This window comes from Nelumbo lutea, chromosome 2 (genome assembly GCF_056320005.1).
Source record: "Nelumbo lutea isolate HS-2025 chromosome 2, American lotus-T2T, whole genome shotgun sequence".
Taxonomy (NCBI): domain Eukaryota; kingdom Viridiplantae; phylum Streptophyta; class Magnoliopsida; order Proteales; family Nelumbonaceae; genus Nelumbo; species Nelumbo lutea.
In genome coordinates this window covers 19,188,905-19,207,142 of record NC_142685.1, presented here as the reverse complement: position 1 = coordinate 19,207,142, position 18,238 = coordinate 19,188,905, and the positions used below count along the sequence as shown (strand labels likewise).

At 40.1% G+C, this 18,238-nt stretch overlaps 1 protein-coding gene across 1 annotated transcript in view; it reads right to left on the bottom strand.

The window, feature by feature from the left end:
• Window positions 1-18,238, bottom strand: part of LOC148868982 (SGNH hydrolase-type esterase superfamily protein) — a 40,790-nt gene that overhangs the window by 671 nt on the left and 21,881 nt on the right. The window contains exons 3-5 of the mRNA XM_088973816.1: window positions 6,161-6,301; window positions 5,735-5,811; window positions 5,488-5,637 (exon numbers count right to left, since the gene is read on the bottom strand). Coding sequence (XP_088829942.1) covers window positions 5,488-5,637; window positions 5,735-5,811; window positions 6,161-6,301 — 368 coding nt within the window. The remainder of the gene's footprint in view (window positions 1-5,487; window positions 5,638-5,734; window positions 5,812-6,160; window positions 6,302-18,238) is intronic.

The following is an 18,238-nucleotide window of genomic DNA, read 5'->3' as shown; positions in this document are numbered from 1 at the left end:
AAAATGGTCTAGGTAGAAAACTCTAATTATGAAGATGACATCATTGAAACCAAAAGTGGCAATTTTTATACAGTTGAAACATTGATTCCATTATCAGGATGGGATAGGTATGCTCATGTTTCCGCCATGGTACTTAGAGAGGATAGTGAAGAGCTAATGCCACGCCTAGGAATTATCCTGGGCCAAAAGTAGTCCAATGACATGCTCTGACCCAAATCTTCATGTTCTTTTTTTTTTAATCTTTTCCTGGTTCATTCATCTATGTATTTTTTTTTTTATAATTATGAAAAGGATACGATAGATCAGATGCTAAGATCATCTATTGGCCAATTTCTTACCTAGCAAGATATCATTTTCATTACCTTGATTCCATTATCACAAGTAGAGAGGCTAAAGAGGTTGTTGCTCAAACAGTGGTGCAGATATGATGGATGGAGGTGATTCATGACTGGTGTGTGACCAGAACATGCCAATAAAACTAGAACAGAAGGCTTGATTTTTTTTTTGACAGTAAGGCATTACAACACTGACCCCCAACAAAGAAAAACATAACAAGACAATTTTTAAAACCAAACTAACATAGCCGCTCTAAACTACACATTACTCCACTTTAAAGTCTCCGACAACTTGTCCCCAAAGTTACATATACCATGATTCTTAAACTCTGGATGAATAATAGTCCAGTCCACCATTGCAGCTCTACCTGCTACAATCTTAACATCATCTCTAGACTTATCTTTGAATATTCTCCCATTTCCTTCCCTCCAAATGCTCCAGCAGACCTCGAGAGAAATGATGCTCCAGAAAATTCTAGCTTTTTACTGTCTTGAAGCCTTGGCCATTTTGTGAAAATCTCTAACAGAGTATATGGATTCTGCAATGGAATCTTGAACATCTCAGAAAACAAGGGCCAATTGAAGACCACCAGCATGCAATGAATAAATAAATAAATAAATGGCTTGGATTTTCCTCTTGCACCTTACCTTACACGTGATACACTTGTTTAGAATCTAAAATCCTCTTTTAGTTGATCAATAGTGAGAATACTCTCCAACACAAGCAGCCAAGAAAAAACCTCCACCCAAGGGGGAACTTAATTATCCCATAAACCTGAAAAATTGCTATCATCCAACTCTTCTCTTATGCATTATAGAATGACTTAACAGTGAAAATGTCATTTTTACATTCCTTCCACCATCTATCATCAGGTTACTGATATCCACTCTGATTTCTGCCAGCTTTGCATACAAATCAACAATTTAAGCATATTCTCTGTCCCAAAGAGGCTTCCTGAATTTAGGACACCAGACTATTTGATTTCCTATAACCTCAAACACTTGGACACATCTTACAAAGCTTCCCAAATCCACATCACTTGTCTTCCCAAAACCTCACTCTACATCCCTCCCCTAAAACAAAACAAATTTAAAATAGTTGGCAAACACATCTTGGAACTTGGCTATTCCTTTCCAAATACTTACTCCATAGGAAGAAGAAACTTCTCGTGTCTCATTCAAGACTCGCCCCATGCCTATGCAGCACCACTTTCCTCCAAAGAGCCTCTCTCTCTCTCTCCAAAGCCACTTGCCCAGTAATGCTTTGTTGAGAATCTTGACTTCTTTTTTTTTTTTTTTTGATCAATAACACTTTCATTAAATCATCAGTAGAAAATTTACAGGAGGAAGACAAACACACTTATCTTATTCCCATACATCCTGCTTTCATCAGCCTACAAACCTTTTCCCAACCAACCAGATGCAAACCCCCATTCTTCTCACTTACTCCCCACATAAAGTCCTGGATCTTTTCAATCTTCTCAGCTACACCTACAGGAACTTTAAGGATTGCTAAAAAATTATACCAAAATGCCAGCAAAGTATGGTATTATGTATAGAACTGGCCATGTTGCTCAAAAAACAGGATGTTAGTTGATCAAGAAACAACACCTCATCTGGATAATTGCAAATACTGAGGATGTTAGTTGATCAAGAAACAACACCTCAAAGGGAAAAGAGGCTTGGCTTCAGGCCACTAGAAAAGATTTGAAATCTCATCTTTTAACAGATGATGGACTACCAGTAAACCTTAGTCATCCAGGAACTATATGCATACAGACAATTATACTTTTGTTTGCTATTAAGATATATAGCTTACATTGTCTCACATATTGTATTTGTTCTTTAATAATTTGGTGATTTGGTTCAACTACATAATGATATATGTCACCAAGAGTCCAAGATATTGTGCAACCTCTTTCTAAAATCCAGGAATTGACAGAGCTAGTCCAAAAACTCAGTGTGGCAGAAATGTGAATGCTTAGATGGATGAGTGATAAAACTAGAAAGGACGGGCTTAGAAATGAAGTCATATGAAAGAACCTGGGAGTAGCTCCAATAAATGGTAAAATGAGATAAAGTAGATTGAGATGGTCTTGTCACATGCATAAAAGACCATCTACAGCACCTGTTAGAAAAAGTGATCTTTTACATATTGAAAGGACTAGAAAAGTTAGGGGTAGACTGGAACAAATTCTGTAATCTTCTTTCAAAAGATTCGGTCTACATAAAGAGAATTGCTAGTATTACTTATGTTGAGATTCAGTGTAGTATTCTTCATTTACTGGAACTAGTTTTCTTGACAATGGATAACTCCTTAAAAGAAATGTAAGATAAAAGAATACTATATTATGCCTCCTTGCCGGAATGAGTCTTCATCTACCCCTAAAGCAACGCAATTTTAGGATTTTCTTTTATGCCTCAACATCCTATATTATGCCCCTTTCCTATTGTTAATATAAAGAGAGGTCAAATGAGCCTCTTATACCTTGGATCAAAGCTAGGAAGATTGTTATCTGATATCATTATAGCATTACATGAAAGCTAATTAATTATTCTATGTAAAATGCAAGACTAGGGTCATCAACAGGCCAAGCTAGCTTGGTGTACATAAGCTTATCTCATGGGAGACAACCCTGACTCCGAGTTGAATTTCCAAGCTCTTTTGAGCAGTCCCAGTCCATCTCATTTAGCTCAGCAAGCCTAGGCCAACCTACAACTGCCTGACTTTTTCTACATTCAACTTGTGTAGATATTTTATACCAATAATACTTGAAGCCAAAAGTTAATTAAGAATATCTATTTCTAACCAATTCATTACTAATTCTTTTTTATTTTAATAGCTTGGAGAAATGGACCTCGGAAGAAGGGTTTTGCAAGATTTCACATAAGACAGTCCTGATATTTCAAATGGGCCTAGACAACTGAACTCAAGCCTGCTATCCTTAATGAGTTCACACCATCCTTGAATTTTTTACATAAAGTAGTTAGATCAGTTCTATTTCTTCAATGTCACCCACTTCTTTTAACCAATATTGACATTAACTTTTGAGGGGTCTAAGAAAGAGAACACCATAAAGAGTAAGAGAAAGGTTAAGCAACTGTAGAATGGATCAATGAGGATAATATGGGGCTTAGGTTGATAGTTGCTAGTTGGCTTAGATTGATAGTTGCTGAAGTGGTCACCCCATCCCTTGGGACTCCAGCTGGTATCATCATATATGGAAAAAGAAGTTACTGGATTGACAGTTGCTGGACTAACCATGTTTTTTCCGTTCCCTTAAAGTTTAAGAACTATGAAGATAGTTATCAATGGGCCATAACCTGTGTGTGTTCCCAACTCTTCAAGTTGGTGAAAACAGTTCTGGGAATGTGCAAGGCATCCCATGAGTGTAGATGATGATTTCAACATGATCACATAATCACATTCTCCAGTGGGAAAGGAAAGGAAGTTGAATAACAAGAAACACATAGGATTTTGAATATTGTTAATGACAGCAGTCAGAAAGATCTTATCTTCAATATCTGGTCTAACATACAACCTCAATAGGATTTCAGTGTGCCCAAGTGAGAGGAGTATTTTGGTAGACTTTACCAATTGGCCCCCTTTGGCTACTTTAGGAATATCAATAAACCTTATTATGTTCTTCTAACATGAAGTTAGGATACTTTTTTTTCTACTCCTTTCTTTTTGAAACATGTCTCACTGTGCAGTTAAAGTGCCAAACCAAATATTAGTAACCAAGTTGGACATGTAGTCTGGTCAGCATTTTAGCCGGGTTTCAGGTTGGATTTGGATTGACACCAAGTACCAACCTGTGGCAAATCCAACCTGCTGATAGCATAGCATTGAAACATCTGTACATATATGGTTGAGTATAGGTGTAGTGTTTGTTGAGTGGATCAGATCATGTTTGGAGTGGCTTAGGTTGGGGTCAGATTGAGCCAAACCTGCACTGAACCAAACTATTGATCCCTAGCAGAAAAGATACTAAGGGAATAGATATGCCTTACATAAATAAAAGAGAGAGAATTGCTCAACTTGAAGGAAAAATAAGAGCAAACCCCAAGCATGCTAGCTAACAAGCTTTGAAATCCTACTCAACATAGTTTCATAGTTCCAAGAATAAACAGGATCAAAGGCACAAGCAAGAAAAGAATGGCTCCCGGTAACCATACATAGACTTTCCTAAACTTTTAGCTGGACAATAATCCCCACTTCCCCTGGACAAATCCTTATTTTAAGTCCAAAACTTAGCACGAAGGTAAACAAAAACATATTGATAAAAATTCATTTTCCAAATCAAACTAGGACAAAAACATGATTACTATTCTTCAACTCTCTCATAACTTTTTTATAGATAACAGAAACTTTTATTAATAAAGAGATTAAAAAGGAGGATACAACAGGAGGGAGGGGTAAAATCTCTTAACCCTCCCTGAAAGTTTACTTCATCAAAAAAGAATAGCTCCTCTCACACCTTGCTTAGACAAAGAGCCTGCCAAAGAATTGGCACACCTTTTAGTCCACTGAAAGTGAACTTCCATGTTTTGAGTCAGATGTTTAATTTTCTTTTTCTCATTTAAGTATTTCCACAAACTGAAGTCTTCCTTCTGCAGCCACCTAATAACCAGGCTAGAGTCACCTTCCACCACCAGTTTTCTGATATCCAGCTGTTGTGCTCTTTTAATCCCTTCCAAGACTGCCAGTATTTCAGCCCTCAGAGATTCAACTCTCTCATAATAAAGGATTTCAATAGATTTTCCCTTTGAAATCCCCCAATAACTACTTCCAACAAAAAATAAAGATCCTTCATTGACTCTAGTTAGAAATTAACACGTCATGCACTCCTAACCACACCCCCAATTCACCCTTAGGTACATGTAGGCCCTACATCTTCCTCTTATGAGGCAGGATTGCACTTATCACTCTCAAACAGGTATGGGGTTGGTTGGAAGGGATATTTTTAGTTGATCCCATATAACATCTCCCAGATGGGAATGGAATAATCAACAAGTTTATTTTTTGCAACATAGTATTTGTTATGCAAATAGAACACCATAGGCACATTTGTGGGTTCCTTGATATTTTCAAAATAGAAATTGTCAACTGGTTGAGTGAAATGTTGGATAAAGAGGATACCAAACTTACGTAAAACACACATTCATCCAATCATCTCTCTTCTGAATAGCATTAAAAAGATCAACAGCCTTTACATCAATTTCCCTGCAAAGCTCTAAACAAGCATCTGAATATCTGTGGCAGGCCTCATTTGTCCGATCTATCTCACTAAATATAGCACTGCTTGCAGAGAAAACACCCATGTAAGAATTACTTCTATTCTAGGAACCATAGGAAACAGATCAGAAAAAGAAATACACAGTATTTATCAAAGCACCTTGTTCCTTTGCGAACCACTTCCTCATTGACAGGAGGACAGCTAAGAAAAATAATGCGTGTATTCTCTGAAAGACTCTGATTGCCAAACACTTTTGTTAAAATGTTTGTACATACAATGTTTATAGAATGAAATCTAAATACTTTCCAAGTAGAACTTATAATAATCCACAAATGAGGAATATCAAGTCATAAAATGAACCAACTAAATGCTTGATATATTGTCCTCGCTTGAAGGTCCAAGAGGTAAAGAAGAAGGCTAGCATAGACAAAGAAGTAATAGGTTAATTCCTATTAGACCATGTCTTTATTTTTGGCACGATACAGTCTATCCCCCAGTCAGCCAATGGTCTATGGCTTTGGTATCTACTTGTTGGATACCATGACCCCCTCAAAGAGAAAAAGATTATATACGATAAGATATTACCTTGAGATGAAATGCAATCTTTCTCATGTTTTCAACATACTCTGGGAGTGAAACATGAGGGCCTAAGCCAGATGAATGAGGTCCCATTGAATCATTTCCCCCAAAATAAACTATCACCAGAGAAGGTTGTACAGCAGCATCCTAGAACAAAGACAGGATCAGGATGTTAGTGTAGAAGCATCAGTGCATGACACTGCCTTGGAAAAAATAAAAACTTGCTAGAAACACAATAAGTGGCACAAGTCATGGAAAAGTGTAGGTCATTCCACTCAGAATTTCTGAGACAGGTAACAAACAGCTGTAAGCCAAGTAGCTAAAATTTAGTCCTATTATACCAGAATAACAATACATGTCTCAGACACAAATAAGCACCTGATACAACACTAGGTTCTGCAATAGACTCTTCTAGAGTGCACTCTATAAAATAAATACTAATATGTAAAATGATGTGCACCACCAACAGCTCCAGTTGGGAGAAGTGATTTGTTACAAGTGGAAGGGGCTAGAAGAGCTTGGGGTAGACCAAAACGGACAAGGGTAGTAGTAAGAAATGATCTAAGCACTAATAAACAGTGGATATGACTTTAAATAGAATGGATTGACGAAACAGGATTCATGTAGCCGACCCCATATAGTTGGGATAAGGCATGAGTGATGATGATGATGAAGTAAAATAATGTGCTTTAACACAATACTCAAGATATGAGTATTGAGAAATGGCACTTGGCTTCAAAAGTAGTAGATATAGAAGTATGATATAAGCATATTAACTAGGATATGGAGAATCATATCCTTATTTCTTGTATCCATGTGTATGTATCCATATCTATGCGTCATAGAATTGTTCTATTCACAGTTGCAAAAGAAACTACCAAATAAACATCTTATGTGCACAAAATGTAGCTCTGACATTTATAAATACAAGATTATTGCACATAATGTATCTCTGACATTTATAAATACAAGATTATTGCAGGTTTGGTTCAATCTTGAAACTGGTAGTTTGGCTACAGATCCAATTTCTTAGATTAAATGTACTATTTGTTTGCTCAGTTCATGACATTCACTAAGACCAGGATGCCAGCTGGCTAAACTTGCATGTGTCAATTTGTTAAAATTGCAACCCGATTGATGAATATACCGTCCATAGTCACAAAAGAATTCAGAGATGCTGATGTCATAAAGGTTGAACATTAATATTGTGGGCCTCATACATGACTAAACTACAAGAATAACCCCACAACATCAACAACCTAATAGTTAAATGATCGGATGCTTCCTTAAAGGATAGGCAACATGCACCATGAGGATGCAGAAAACATGTTGAGCTCTTCACAACTACAAAATAGCGATTCGTTAAATGGTTGACACTGTAAAACATGATTGAAAAGAAATGATGATTAGAGAGAAAAAGAAGAAAATAGTGGGATTGGACAAGAAACGAAGCTCTTTTGATATTACAGTTCTTTAATGGATAAGATGTTGTCCCTATTGGGACAGTTATGCTTAATGTCCTCCGTTTAGGAGTTGTTTATCACTTTTATAGGCTGTTTCTATGTTGGTTCTATGTTTGGGCAGCCAGGTAGCATGGTCTTTTCTCTTTCTTTTACTAAGGACACTTAAGTCCTTATTTTTCACTAAACATGGGTATAATTGTAAACACATTATAAGTAATATATAAATACCCAGCCATCTGTTAAAGTGGGATTAACTGATTCTAATCCCAATCGAACAGGAGCTGAGGGTTTTCTTCTTTCTCTCTGCTACAGTTACAACTTCTTCACTTTTCTCTGCTGAAACTTAGTTCCAATAGATTACATCCTCTTTAGGTATACTAGATTGGAGATATATGGAGATTCACAGGTACTAGTGAGCTGGTTAAGGGATGGATGGTGAGGACTAAGGAAAGGCCATGGTGTTATTATTGGCAACCAGGGAGAACACCTCATTCTTCTAGATTAGAAAATCAGCCAATGATCTAGCAGACTCTTTTTCCAGAAGTAATATAGGCAGGAGTTTTTGTATTGATTGGGGCTCAGCCCATCTAGACTATTTGTCTTGGGGTGTTGAGGGGGCTGATTAGGCCAGGTCAGTGGCTTTTGTTTCATTTTCTTAGGTCTCTTGTTATGATCCCTAGACTTATCTTTTCTATCCATTAATAAAGTCTACATTTGGTCCTCTTAGCAATCAAAGAAATGATTAGGTCTGGATTTTTCTCAGTTTCAGGTATGGCTTCAATGATAAGGTCTGCATAGTTATTTTCTTAGCCAGATTGAGACTACCCCCATCTTGCTAACGTTGGAATGTAGAAAGGTTTGACGAAAGAGGAACATAGAGAGTTTTTTATAGTAAATGCAAATTCATTAAAAAAGAAAAAGAGAAAGGACTATAGTGAGAGCTTTAGGGTTCATTCCCCCCACATTTATCCCTCTTAATAGTTCCTGTTGATTTGGAGGAAGTTCCTTCCGGTCAAATTTATAGAGTTTGTGTGCTTCTTTTAGAGTTCTTTATTTTGACTACTGTTTAGGGGTATTTCTGTCTTTATACCTTGATTGATGTTGCTGATCTGTAATGTTGTGTTGAAACATGTGCTCTTAACTTAAGGGCACATAGGTCTTTTCAGTTATGTTTTAATAATAATATAAATACTTACTGGCCGACTGGGAGAAGTTAAGTTGACTCTTTCAGTTCGAACCAGAATTCTCTCTTCGCTCTTTCTCTCTTTCTCTCTTTCTTTACCACTCTTTCTTCTTCTACATAACTGAACTCAGTCAGGCCGAACTCTAAGGCAGACCTGAATTATAACATGGTATCAGAGTTAGGTTAAATCTGCCTAATTTCTGCTTGCCTAGGGTTCATTCTCTGCGCACCCTATCTAGGGTTTTCCTCTTTTTTTTCTGTGTTCGATTGGAGATAAGGGAAAGGGCTGAAAAGGAGTGATCGCCCTCTTCCCTTGGGGGTCTCTATGCCTCCAGTCAGGTCATATGTGGTCGGTTGCTGTGATTTCTGAGATCGCCCTCTCCAAGTAGAGGAAGAATAGAGGGTCGAACTGTGTGTGGCTGTTGTATGTGAAGTGGCTGTTGTGTGTGGACTGCTCTCCTGCTTGCATGGGTGTTACTCCAGCGATAAGGTAAGAGATTTCAGTGCATGATATCTGTTATGGATTAAATAGGAGGTGTATTTCAGACCAATTGCTAGGGTTTCGGCCAGTAAGAGCTAGGGTTTATGCTGGTTTCTTTGTGCATTTTGAAGGAAAAGATATGACCATATAGTGGTGAGATTTCAGGTAGTTGTAGGAGTAGGGTTTGTGGTGTGAGCACATTTTTCAGCAACAACAAGTGCTGAAATCAGTGTGACAGGTGTGACATAGTGGTGTGTAGTGTGTAGATCTCAGTGATAATAGAATTCAACAAGTGTGCAGAATTGGTGATAACATAATGAGAGAATAATGATTATAAACCTAGTGTGATGGTGCCTACAGACTGCTTGAATGTTCAGATGACCTCCATTAAGTTAAATGGAGAGAATTATGTACCTTGGGCTAAATCCGTGGAAGTCTTTCTAAAGGCAAAGAAGAAGGTAAAACATATCAGAAAGGAGAAACCCTCCTCTGACTCTCACGAGTATGAAGATTGGGAGCAAGAGGACGCTCAGATCATCACATGGTTGTGGAACAGTATGGAACCCATGATTAGTGTGAACTTCATGTTCCTTATACTGCCAAAGATGTGTGGGACCATGCGAAGAAATTGTATTCGGGGCAGGACAATACAACCAGAGTTTATCAGCTTTATCAAGAGTAATTTAATCTGCAACAGGGCAATCAGAGTCTTGAGGAGTACTATGCCAACATGAGGAACATACGTAATGAGTCGAATGTCTATCATCCTCTCACTTCTGATGTCGAGATTCAGCAACAACAGAGAGAGCAGCTTGATGTGACTAGATTTTTGGTGGGACTAAAGTCTGAATATGAACCAGTATGGGCTCAGATATTAGGGGGATCAGCTCTTCTGTCCCTAGAAGAGGTATTTGCTCGACTTCGGAGGATTTCTATCGGATCTATTGAGAACTCTAATATCTCAGATAGATCTGCCTTTGCTGCATCGAGAGGTCGTGGTGGTAGAGGTGGAGTTCGGGGAGCTCAGTCTGGCCATGGTGTTGGTAGTGGTTCTGCATATGGCCGAAGTGGCAATGGTGGGTCTACTTATAATCGTGGTGGTGGTCGTACTGGGAGCAGAGATTCAGGGGGAGCCCGTGGTAGAGGACGTAGCTCAGGCCTGAGGAAGTGCACTCATTGTGGTATGGATGGACATACCATCAACTATCGTTATGATTTACATGGTCCTCCCTCAACCTGGGCCAACCATGCCACGACCGGTGACTCAAGTTCCAGCTTTAGACAGGAGAATCATTCATCTGACCAGTTGCCTCCTACATCCACAGATCGTCCCATGAAGGAGATGGTGAGTGTTCCCCGTGATGAATATGAGAGGTTTATCCAATCACAACAGAACACGGCGACTTTTGCTCACTCAGGTATGGCTTGTCTGGCATCTACACCCAATCCCTGGATCATTGACTCTAGAGCCTCCGATCACATGACTGGAACTCCAGGTGTGTTTTCCTCCTTATCTCATTGCTCAACATCACAATCTGTCACCCTTGCTAATGGTTCCACATCCTCAATTTGTGGTGTTGGTAATACTGACCTACATCCTGCATCCCTCTCATCAGTTCTGTATGTTCCTAAATTGCCTTTTAACCTTATGTCTGTTAGTAAGCTGACCAAATCACTTAACTGCTCCATTACCTTTTATCCTTCTATGTGTGTCTTTCAGGATCTCAAGACGGGGATGAAGATTGGTGGAGGGCATGAAGCAGGTGGACTGTATTATCTTGACGGTGGTGGTAGTAGAACTTCAATAGCTCTCCAGTCATCTCTTTCTCCTCTCTAGTGGCACTGCCGATTTGGTCATCCGTCGCTCAAAGTCTTGAAGTACTTGGTTTTGTCCTTGAGTCAGCATTCTGTTTTGGATTGTGAGTCGTGTCAGTTTGGGAAACACCATCGTATTCCCTTTAGTTCTAGGGTTGATAACCGTGTGTCGAGTCCTTTTTCTTTAGTTCATTCAGATGTTTGGGGTCCTTATAAAGTAATGTCATATAATGGATATAGATATTTTGTCATTTTTGTGGATGATTTTTCAAGGATGATGTGACTTTATTTAATGAAAGAAAGAATTGAATTGTTTACCATTTTTCAAAAATTTTATGCTGAAATTCGTAACCAATTTGGTACCCACATCAAAGTTTTTCGTTCTGATAATGGCCGCGAATATTTATCCTCATCATTTCAGGAATACTTGGACCAACACGGCATTATACATCAGACCTCGTGTACCTACACCCCACAACAAAACGGGGTGGCTGAGAGAAAGAATCGTCATCTCCTTGAAACAGCAAGATCCCTAATGCATCACATGCATGTTCCCAAACCTTTTTGGAGTGATGCAGTGCTTACCTCTTGTTTTCTGATTAATCGGATGCCCACGTTCATCCTTGATGGTTAGTCTCCGTTTCAGGTCTTGTTTCCCTCTTTGTCTCCGTTCCCTCTTACGCCGAGAGTTTTTGGGTGTGTCTGTTTTGTCCATAATCTGGATCCTGGGAATGACAAGTTTGATGCCCGTTCTCTCAAGTGCATCTTCCTTGGCTATTCTTGGACCCATTAAGGGTATAGGTGTTACCATCCTGGTTCTCGACGGTCCTTTGTGTGTGCTGATGTCAGTTTCTTTGAGTCTACTCCGTTCTTTTTGGGGTCTGGTGATGCTTCTTCCTCCTCTTCCACTTCCCGTTGTCGATCCTCCTCCCTTTGTTCTAGTTGTGACCAAATCCTTGTCTCCGGTGCCACCACATGTTGAACGCCCACCTATCCGTCATGTGTACACACATTGCCCACGTGCACCAGCACGTGCACCAGCTACTACTCCTCCGGCTGCATCTCCGTCGACGGGTCCGGCACCAGACCCCCACTTAGCATCTGAGATTGATCTATCCATTGCTTTGCAGAAAAGTAAACGTACTTGCACCCTTCATCCCATTTCTAATTATGTTTCTCTTACTCACCTTTCCGCTTCCCATCGCCAGTTTGTTACCTTGTTATCATCAGTTATTGTTCCTAAAGATGTCTAGGAAGCCCTTGCCTCTCCAGGGTGGTGTTGTGCCATGGAAGAAGAACTCTCAGCTCTTCATCATAATCATACTTGGGACCTCGCTGATCTTCCTCCTGGGAAGCAAGTTGTTGGTTGTAAGTGGGTTTATACGGTTAAGTATCTGCCTGATGGTAGTGTTGAACGCCTGAAAGCGCGATTAGTTGCAAAAGGGTACTCCCAAACCTATGGCATTGACTACACAAAGACCTTCTCACCGGTTGCTAAGATAGGGTCAGTTCGTGTTGTGATCTCTCTTGCAGCCATGTATGAGTGGCCACTATATCAGCTTGATATCAAGAATGCCTTTTTGCATGGTGACTTACTCGAGGAGGTCTACATGGAGCAACCTCCAGGATTTGTTGCTCAAGGGGAGGATGGTAAGGTGTGCAGACTAAGGAAGGCTATATATGGGCTTAAACAGTCTCCTCGAGCATGGTTTGGTAGGTCAGTGAGGTGGTAAAGAAGTTTGGCATGAAACAGTGCAAAGATGACCATTCTGTATTTAGTCATGACTCTCCGGGAGGAAAAATACTGTTGGTGGTGTATGTAGATGATATTGTTATTACTGGGAATGATAACATTGGTATTGATAGGCTGAAGACTTATCTGCAAGATCACTTTCAGACAAAGAATCTGGGTAAACTGAAATACTTCTTGGGGATAGAGGTAGCGAGATCCAAGTATGGGATTAACCTGTGCCAGAGGAAGTATGTGCTTGATTTGCTGGAAGAAACAGGCTTGTTGGGTGCCAAACCAGCTGAAACACCCATGAACACAAATACCAAGCTAAGCAGTGATATGGGTGAAGTGTTTGAAGACCCTGGCAGATACCGACGACTTGTGGGCAAACTAAACTACTTAACCATTACCAGACCAAACATCTCATTTGTAGTTAGTGTGGTAAGCCAGTTCATGCAAAAACCTCTTATTCCTCATTGGAATGTAGTTCTGAGAATTGTGAAGTATCTAAAAGGGGCCCCGGGTCGCGGTCTGATATACAAGAGTGGGGAAAAACTTGAAATAGAAGGGTATTCTGATGCTGATTGGGCCAGTTCTATGTCTGATAGGCGGTCTACTACAGGCTATTGCACGTTTATCGGAGGTAACCTGGTGACATGGAAAAGTAAGAAGCAGACGGTTGTGGCAAGAAATAGTGCAGAAGCAGAATATAGGGCTATGGCACATACTGCTTGTGAATTAGTGTGGCTAAGGAACCTTCTACTGGAAGTAGGGTACAACATTAACACTCCAATGAAGCTCTATTGTGATAATCAGGCTGCAATTCATATCTCCTCTAATCCAGTGTTTCATGAAAGAACCAAGCGCATTGAGGTTGACTGTCACTTTGTGAGGGAGAAGGTGCTGAATGGAGAGCTAGACACTACACATGTTAATACAGGAAATCAGTGGGCTGACTTATTTATAAAAGACTTGAGTCGGGGAAGAGTGGACTACATATGTAACAAGCTGGGAGTATATGATATATACTCACCAGCTTGAGGGGGAGTGTTAGTGTAGGGGTATTTCTGTCTTTATACCTTGATTGATGTTGCTGATCTGTAATGTTGTGTTGAAACATGTGCTCTTAATTTAAGTAAGGGCACATAGGTCTTTTCAGTTATGTTTTAATAATAATATAAATACTTATTGGCCGACTAGGAGAAGTTAAGTTGACTCTTTCAGTTCGAACCAGAATTCTCTCTTTCTCTCTTTCTTTATCACTCTTTCTACTTCTACATAACTGAACTCAGTCAGGCCGAACTCTAAGGCAGACCTGAATTATAACAACTACCTTCCTTGACAGGTTCCGTTATGTGCTTAAACCAATACATCAAAATCCCTAGGACTGTTGGAACACATAAACCAAGGCAGTTTGACCATTAAGGATGTATGGCCCGTAACAATAACATACTGCCATGCTTCTGTAACTGACGTCCTGGTGGCTCTCATTCTAGGGAGCTCCTACTCTGGCAGCAACTAGCATTTTCCCTAGTTGCTCTCACTCCAACAGTAGCCCTTTCCTTTGGCAGCTCTCACTCTGGCAACATGTAGCCCTTTCCTTTGGCAGATCTCACTTCGATCCAAGTAGCCCCTTCCATGGTGACTTTCACTCTACCCTGAGCAGCACTTTTTCACAATGGTTTTCACTCTACTCCAAGTCCAAGTAACCCTTTCCATGTTTCAAACCTAAGATGTGGAGTAGGCTTTGATACCAATTATTATGTACCTAACCAATATTCCAAATGCCCTAGGGCTGAGGAAATGCATAAAGACAAGTCATTTAACCATTAAGACCATACAAAGTTCCTTGTGGTAGAGAACTTGTTCTCAAGGAAGCACATTATTCCCAGCATGTGTTTTTGTGCAAATTAGCACAAAATTGGTTCACGACTGACTTTACTTTTCTTCTTTCCTTTTTTTTTCTTGAAAGGCAATGCAAAAAGGATAATTTTCAATGAGAAAAGAATAGAACCATGTAATGGCTCACCAATAAAAAAAAGTCACATAATTGTTCACTCATTCACTGCCATAAAGCCTGTTGAGCAAGGGAAAGAAGAGGAAGAGAAGAAAGAAGAGAGAAGAGGTTGGCAGTCTTAATGCCTCAAGAGAACTTGCTTCATGCAAGTGAAGCATTTGATTTATACTATATTGGTCGTACAACACAAATGGTATGGAAATTACAAAAATACCCCTACAATCACTAAATCTGTGTACAATACATACAATAACATCTGTCAACACTCCCCCTCAAGTTGGAGCATAGATATCAATCATGCCCAACTTGTCACAGAGATCTTGATGTTTGGAATGGTTTAGCCCTTTTGTAAAGATGTCTACTAGTTGGTCTTCAGAGCTGATATATGGAGTGCATACTTCACCTGTGATGACTTTCTCTCTGATAAAATGCTTGTCAACTACAATGTGCTTTGTTCTATCATGTAGTACCAGGTTAGCAGCAATACTTATAGATGCCTTGTTATCACAGAGTAGAGTCATGGGTTTGTCCACTAGAAAACCCAACTCACCCAACAGATTCTTTATCCACATACCTTCGGCTACTCCGTGTGCCATTGCAAGGTACTCAGTTTCAGCACTGGATCTAGCCACCAGCGTTTTCTTTTTACTCCTCCAAGTAACAAGGTTCCCTCTACAAAGGTGCAGTAACCACTAGTAGACCTTCTGTCATTTTGAGATCCAGCCCAATCCGCATCTGTATAAATTTCAACTCTCAAATGTCCATGCTTCTGGAATAATAAGCCAGCACCAGGGAACTTCTTAAGATATCGCAGTATCCTCTCTGCTGCTTCAAGATGAGTGGTCCTAGGTACATGCATGAACTGGTTGAGGACACCAACAGCATACGCTATGTCTGGACGGGTCATAGAGAGGTACAACAATCTCCCTACAAGCCTCTGAAATTGCTTCACATCTTTAAGAGGTTCACCTTGGTTGTCACTTAACTTATGGTTGGGGTCAATGGGAGAGTCAGTTGGCTTAACCCCAATCTTTCTAGTGTCATTAAGCAAGTCTAGGACATATTTCCTTTGGGAGATAAAGATACCCTTTCTTGATCGGGCAACCTCAATTCCAATGAAGTATTTGGCAGGTCCTAGATCTTTCGCTTCAAACTGAGCGGCAAGGAAACCCTTCAAACTTTGAATTCCATCCTTCCAGTCGCCAGTAACAATTATGTCATCAACATATACTATTAGGGCAGCCATTTTACCTTCTCCCCGTTTCACAAACAGTGTGTGATCTGACTGACATTGCTTGTATCCCCTTTGCTGAACTGCAGTATGAAATCTGCTGAACCAAGCTCTTGGTGATTGCTTCAACCCATATAAAGACTTCTTTAACTTGCACATTTTCTGTTCATTTCCTTGAGCCAGAAAACCGGGGGGTTGGACCATATAAACTTCCTCTTCAAGGTCACCATTCAAGAAGGCATTCTTGATGTCGAGCTGATGTAGATCCCAATTCAGATTAGCAGCAATAGAGAAAAGTACTTTAATAGAGTTCATTTTGGCAACAGGGGCAAAGGTTTCTGCATAATCAACTCCATATACTTGAGTAAACCCCTTTGCCACTAAACGAGCTTTATACCTCTCCACGGTTCCATCAGCCCCATGCTTAACAGTGAACACCCATTTACATCCAACTGGATCATTTCCCTTAGGGAGATCAACAAGTTCCACATGTCATTCTTATGAAGAGCATCAATTTCTTCCTTCATGGCATTTGTCCATTCTGGTACTGAGAGAGCTTCTGCCACATTCTTGGGAATAGGGATACTGTCAATGGAGGTAAGGAAGGCACAAAATGAAGGTGATATGTTCTCATAGGAAACAAAGTTGGAAATGGGGTGTTTAGTGGTGCACAACCTAACACCTTTCCTGTGGGCAATAGGAAGGTCAAGATCATTAGCAACAGGGAGGTTAGGCCCATCATTGGGAGTCAAGTTACCTGAGTGAGTATGATCTTCCCCCGAGGAGTTTGATGGCACTTGACGTATAGCTTCTGGATTCTCCACAACTCTTGAACTTGGTTGGCCTTTACGACGACGAGAAAAAATATGGAAAGGTGGAGGATCAAGAAGAGAAGGAGGAGAAGGAGAAGGATTAGGAAGAGGAGGAAGCTGAACCAGTTTCTCCTCATGCCTACACTCCCCCTGAGGAGAAACAGGAAAGAAGGGCTCATCTTCAAAGAAGGTAGCACCCATGGAGACATAGAATCTCCGAGAAACAGGATCAAAGCAACGATACCCTTTCTGAGAGAATGAGTAGCCAAGAAATATGCACAGGATAGCGCGAGAGTCCGATTTCCCCCAGGTGGGAGATAGGTTTGGGACAAAGCACCGACAACCAAAAACACAAGGAGGGATAGAAAGAAGAGGGGCCTTAGGGAAGAGAAGCTGATGTGGGGCTTTGTACTCTAACCAACGAGAGGGAATTCGGTTAATGAGGTATGTAGAACAAAGAACAGCCTCAAGCCAAAATCGTTTGGGAACATTCATATGAAGTAGTAAACCCCATGCCACTTCAAGGAGGTGTCGGTTCTTCCGTTCAGCCACATCATTTTGTTATGGCGTGCGGGCACAAGAGCTCCAATGAAGTGAGCCATGCGAAGCAAAGAACTCCGTGAGGTCACTATGAAAAAACTCTTTTGCATTGCCTGACTGAAATATTTGTATCTCGGTTTGAAATTGGGTGAAGATCATCCGCTGAAAATCTTGGACAATTTTAGGTACTTCCTCACGGGTTCACATTGGGTATACCCAAGTGTATCTGCAATAATCGTCAATGAAAGTAATGAAATACTTGTAGCCACTCTCAGAAGGTAAACTAACAGGGCCCCACACATCAGAATGCACAACGTGAAAAGGAAACTCATATTTACTATTTTTTTGAAGGAAATGAGTTCTACAATGCTTGCTTAACTGACACGTTTGACAAGAGAAATCAAAAATAGACACTGACTTACACAGTTCTGGAAAAACAACTTCCAAGGACTCAAAAGACAAATGACCCAAGCTACAATGCCACAAATACATTTTACTCTTTCTAAACTGACTCATAGACTCTGTAACATGATGGCCAGCCGTATTCTCCAGCATATAGAGTCCATCAACCATACGTCCTCCCCGAGGCCAGATCCTGAATCACACAATAGGAAGGGAAAAATGTTATAGAACAGTTTAAGGAATTTGTAATACTACTGACTGAGAACAAATTCATAGGAAATTTTGGAACATGAAGAACATCAGAAAGTGTAGGGCCGAGAGGAAGAGAGAGAGTCCCCTGACCAGCTATGGAAGTGTATGATCCATCAGCTAGTCTCACTTTATCTCTTCCGGAAAGAGGGTGATAAG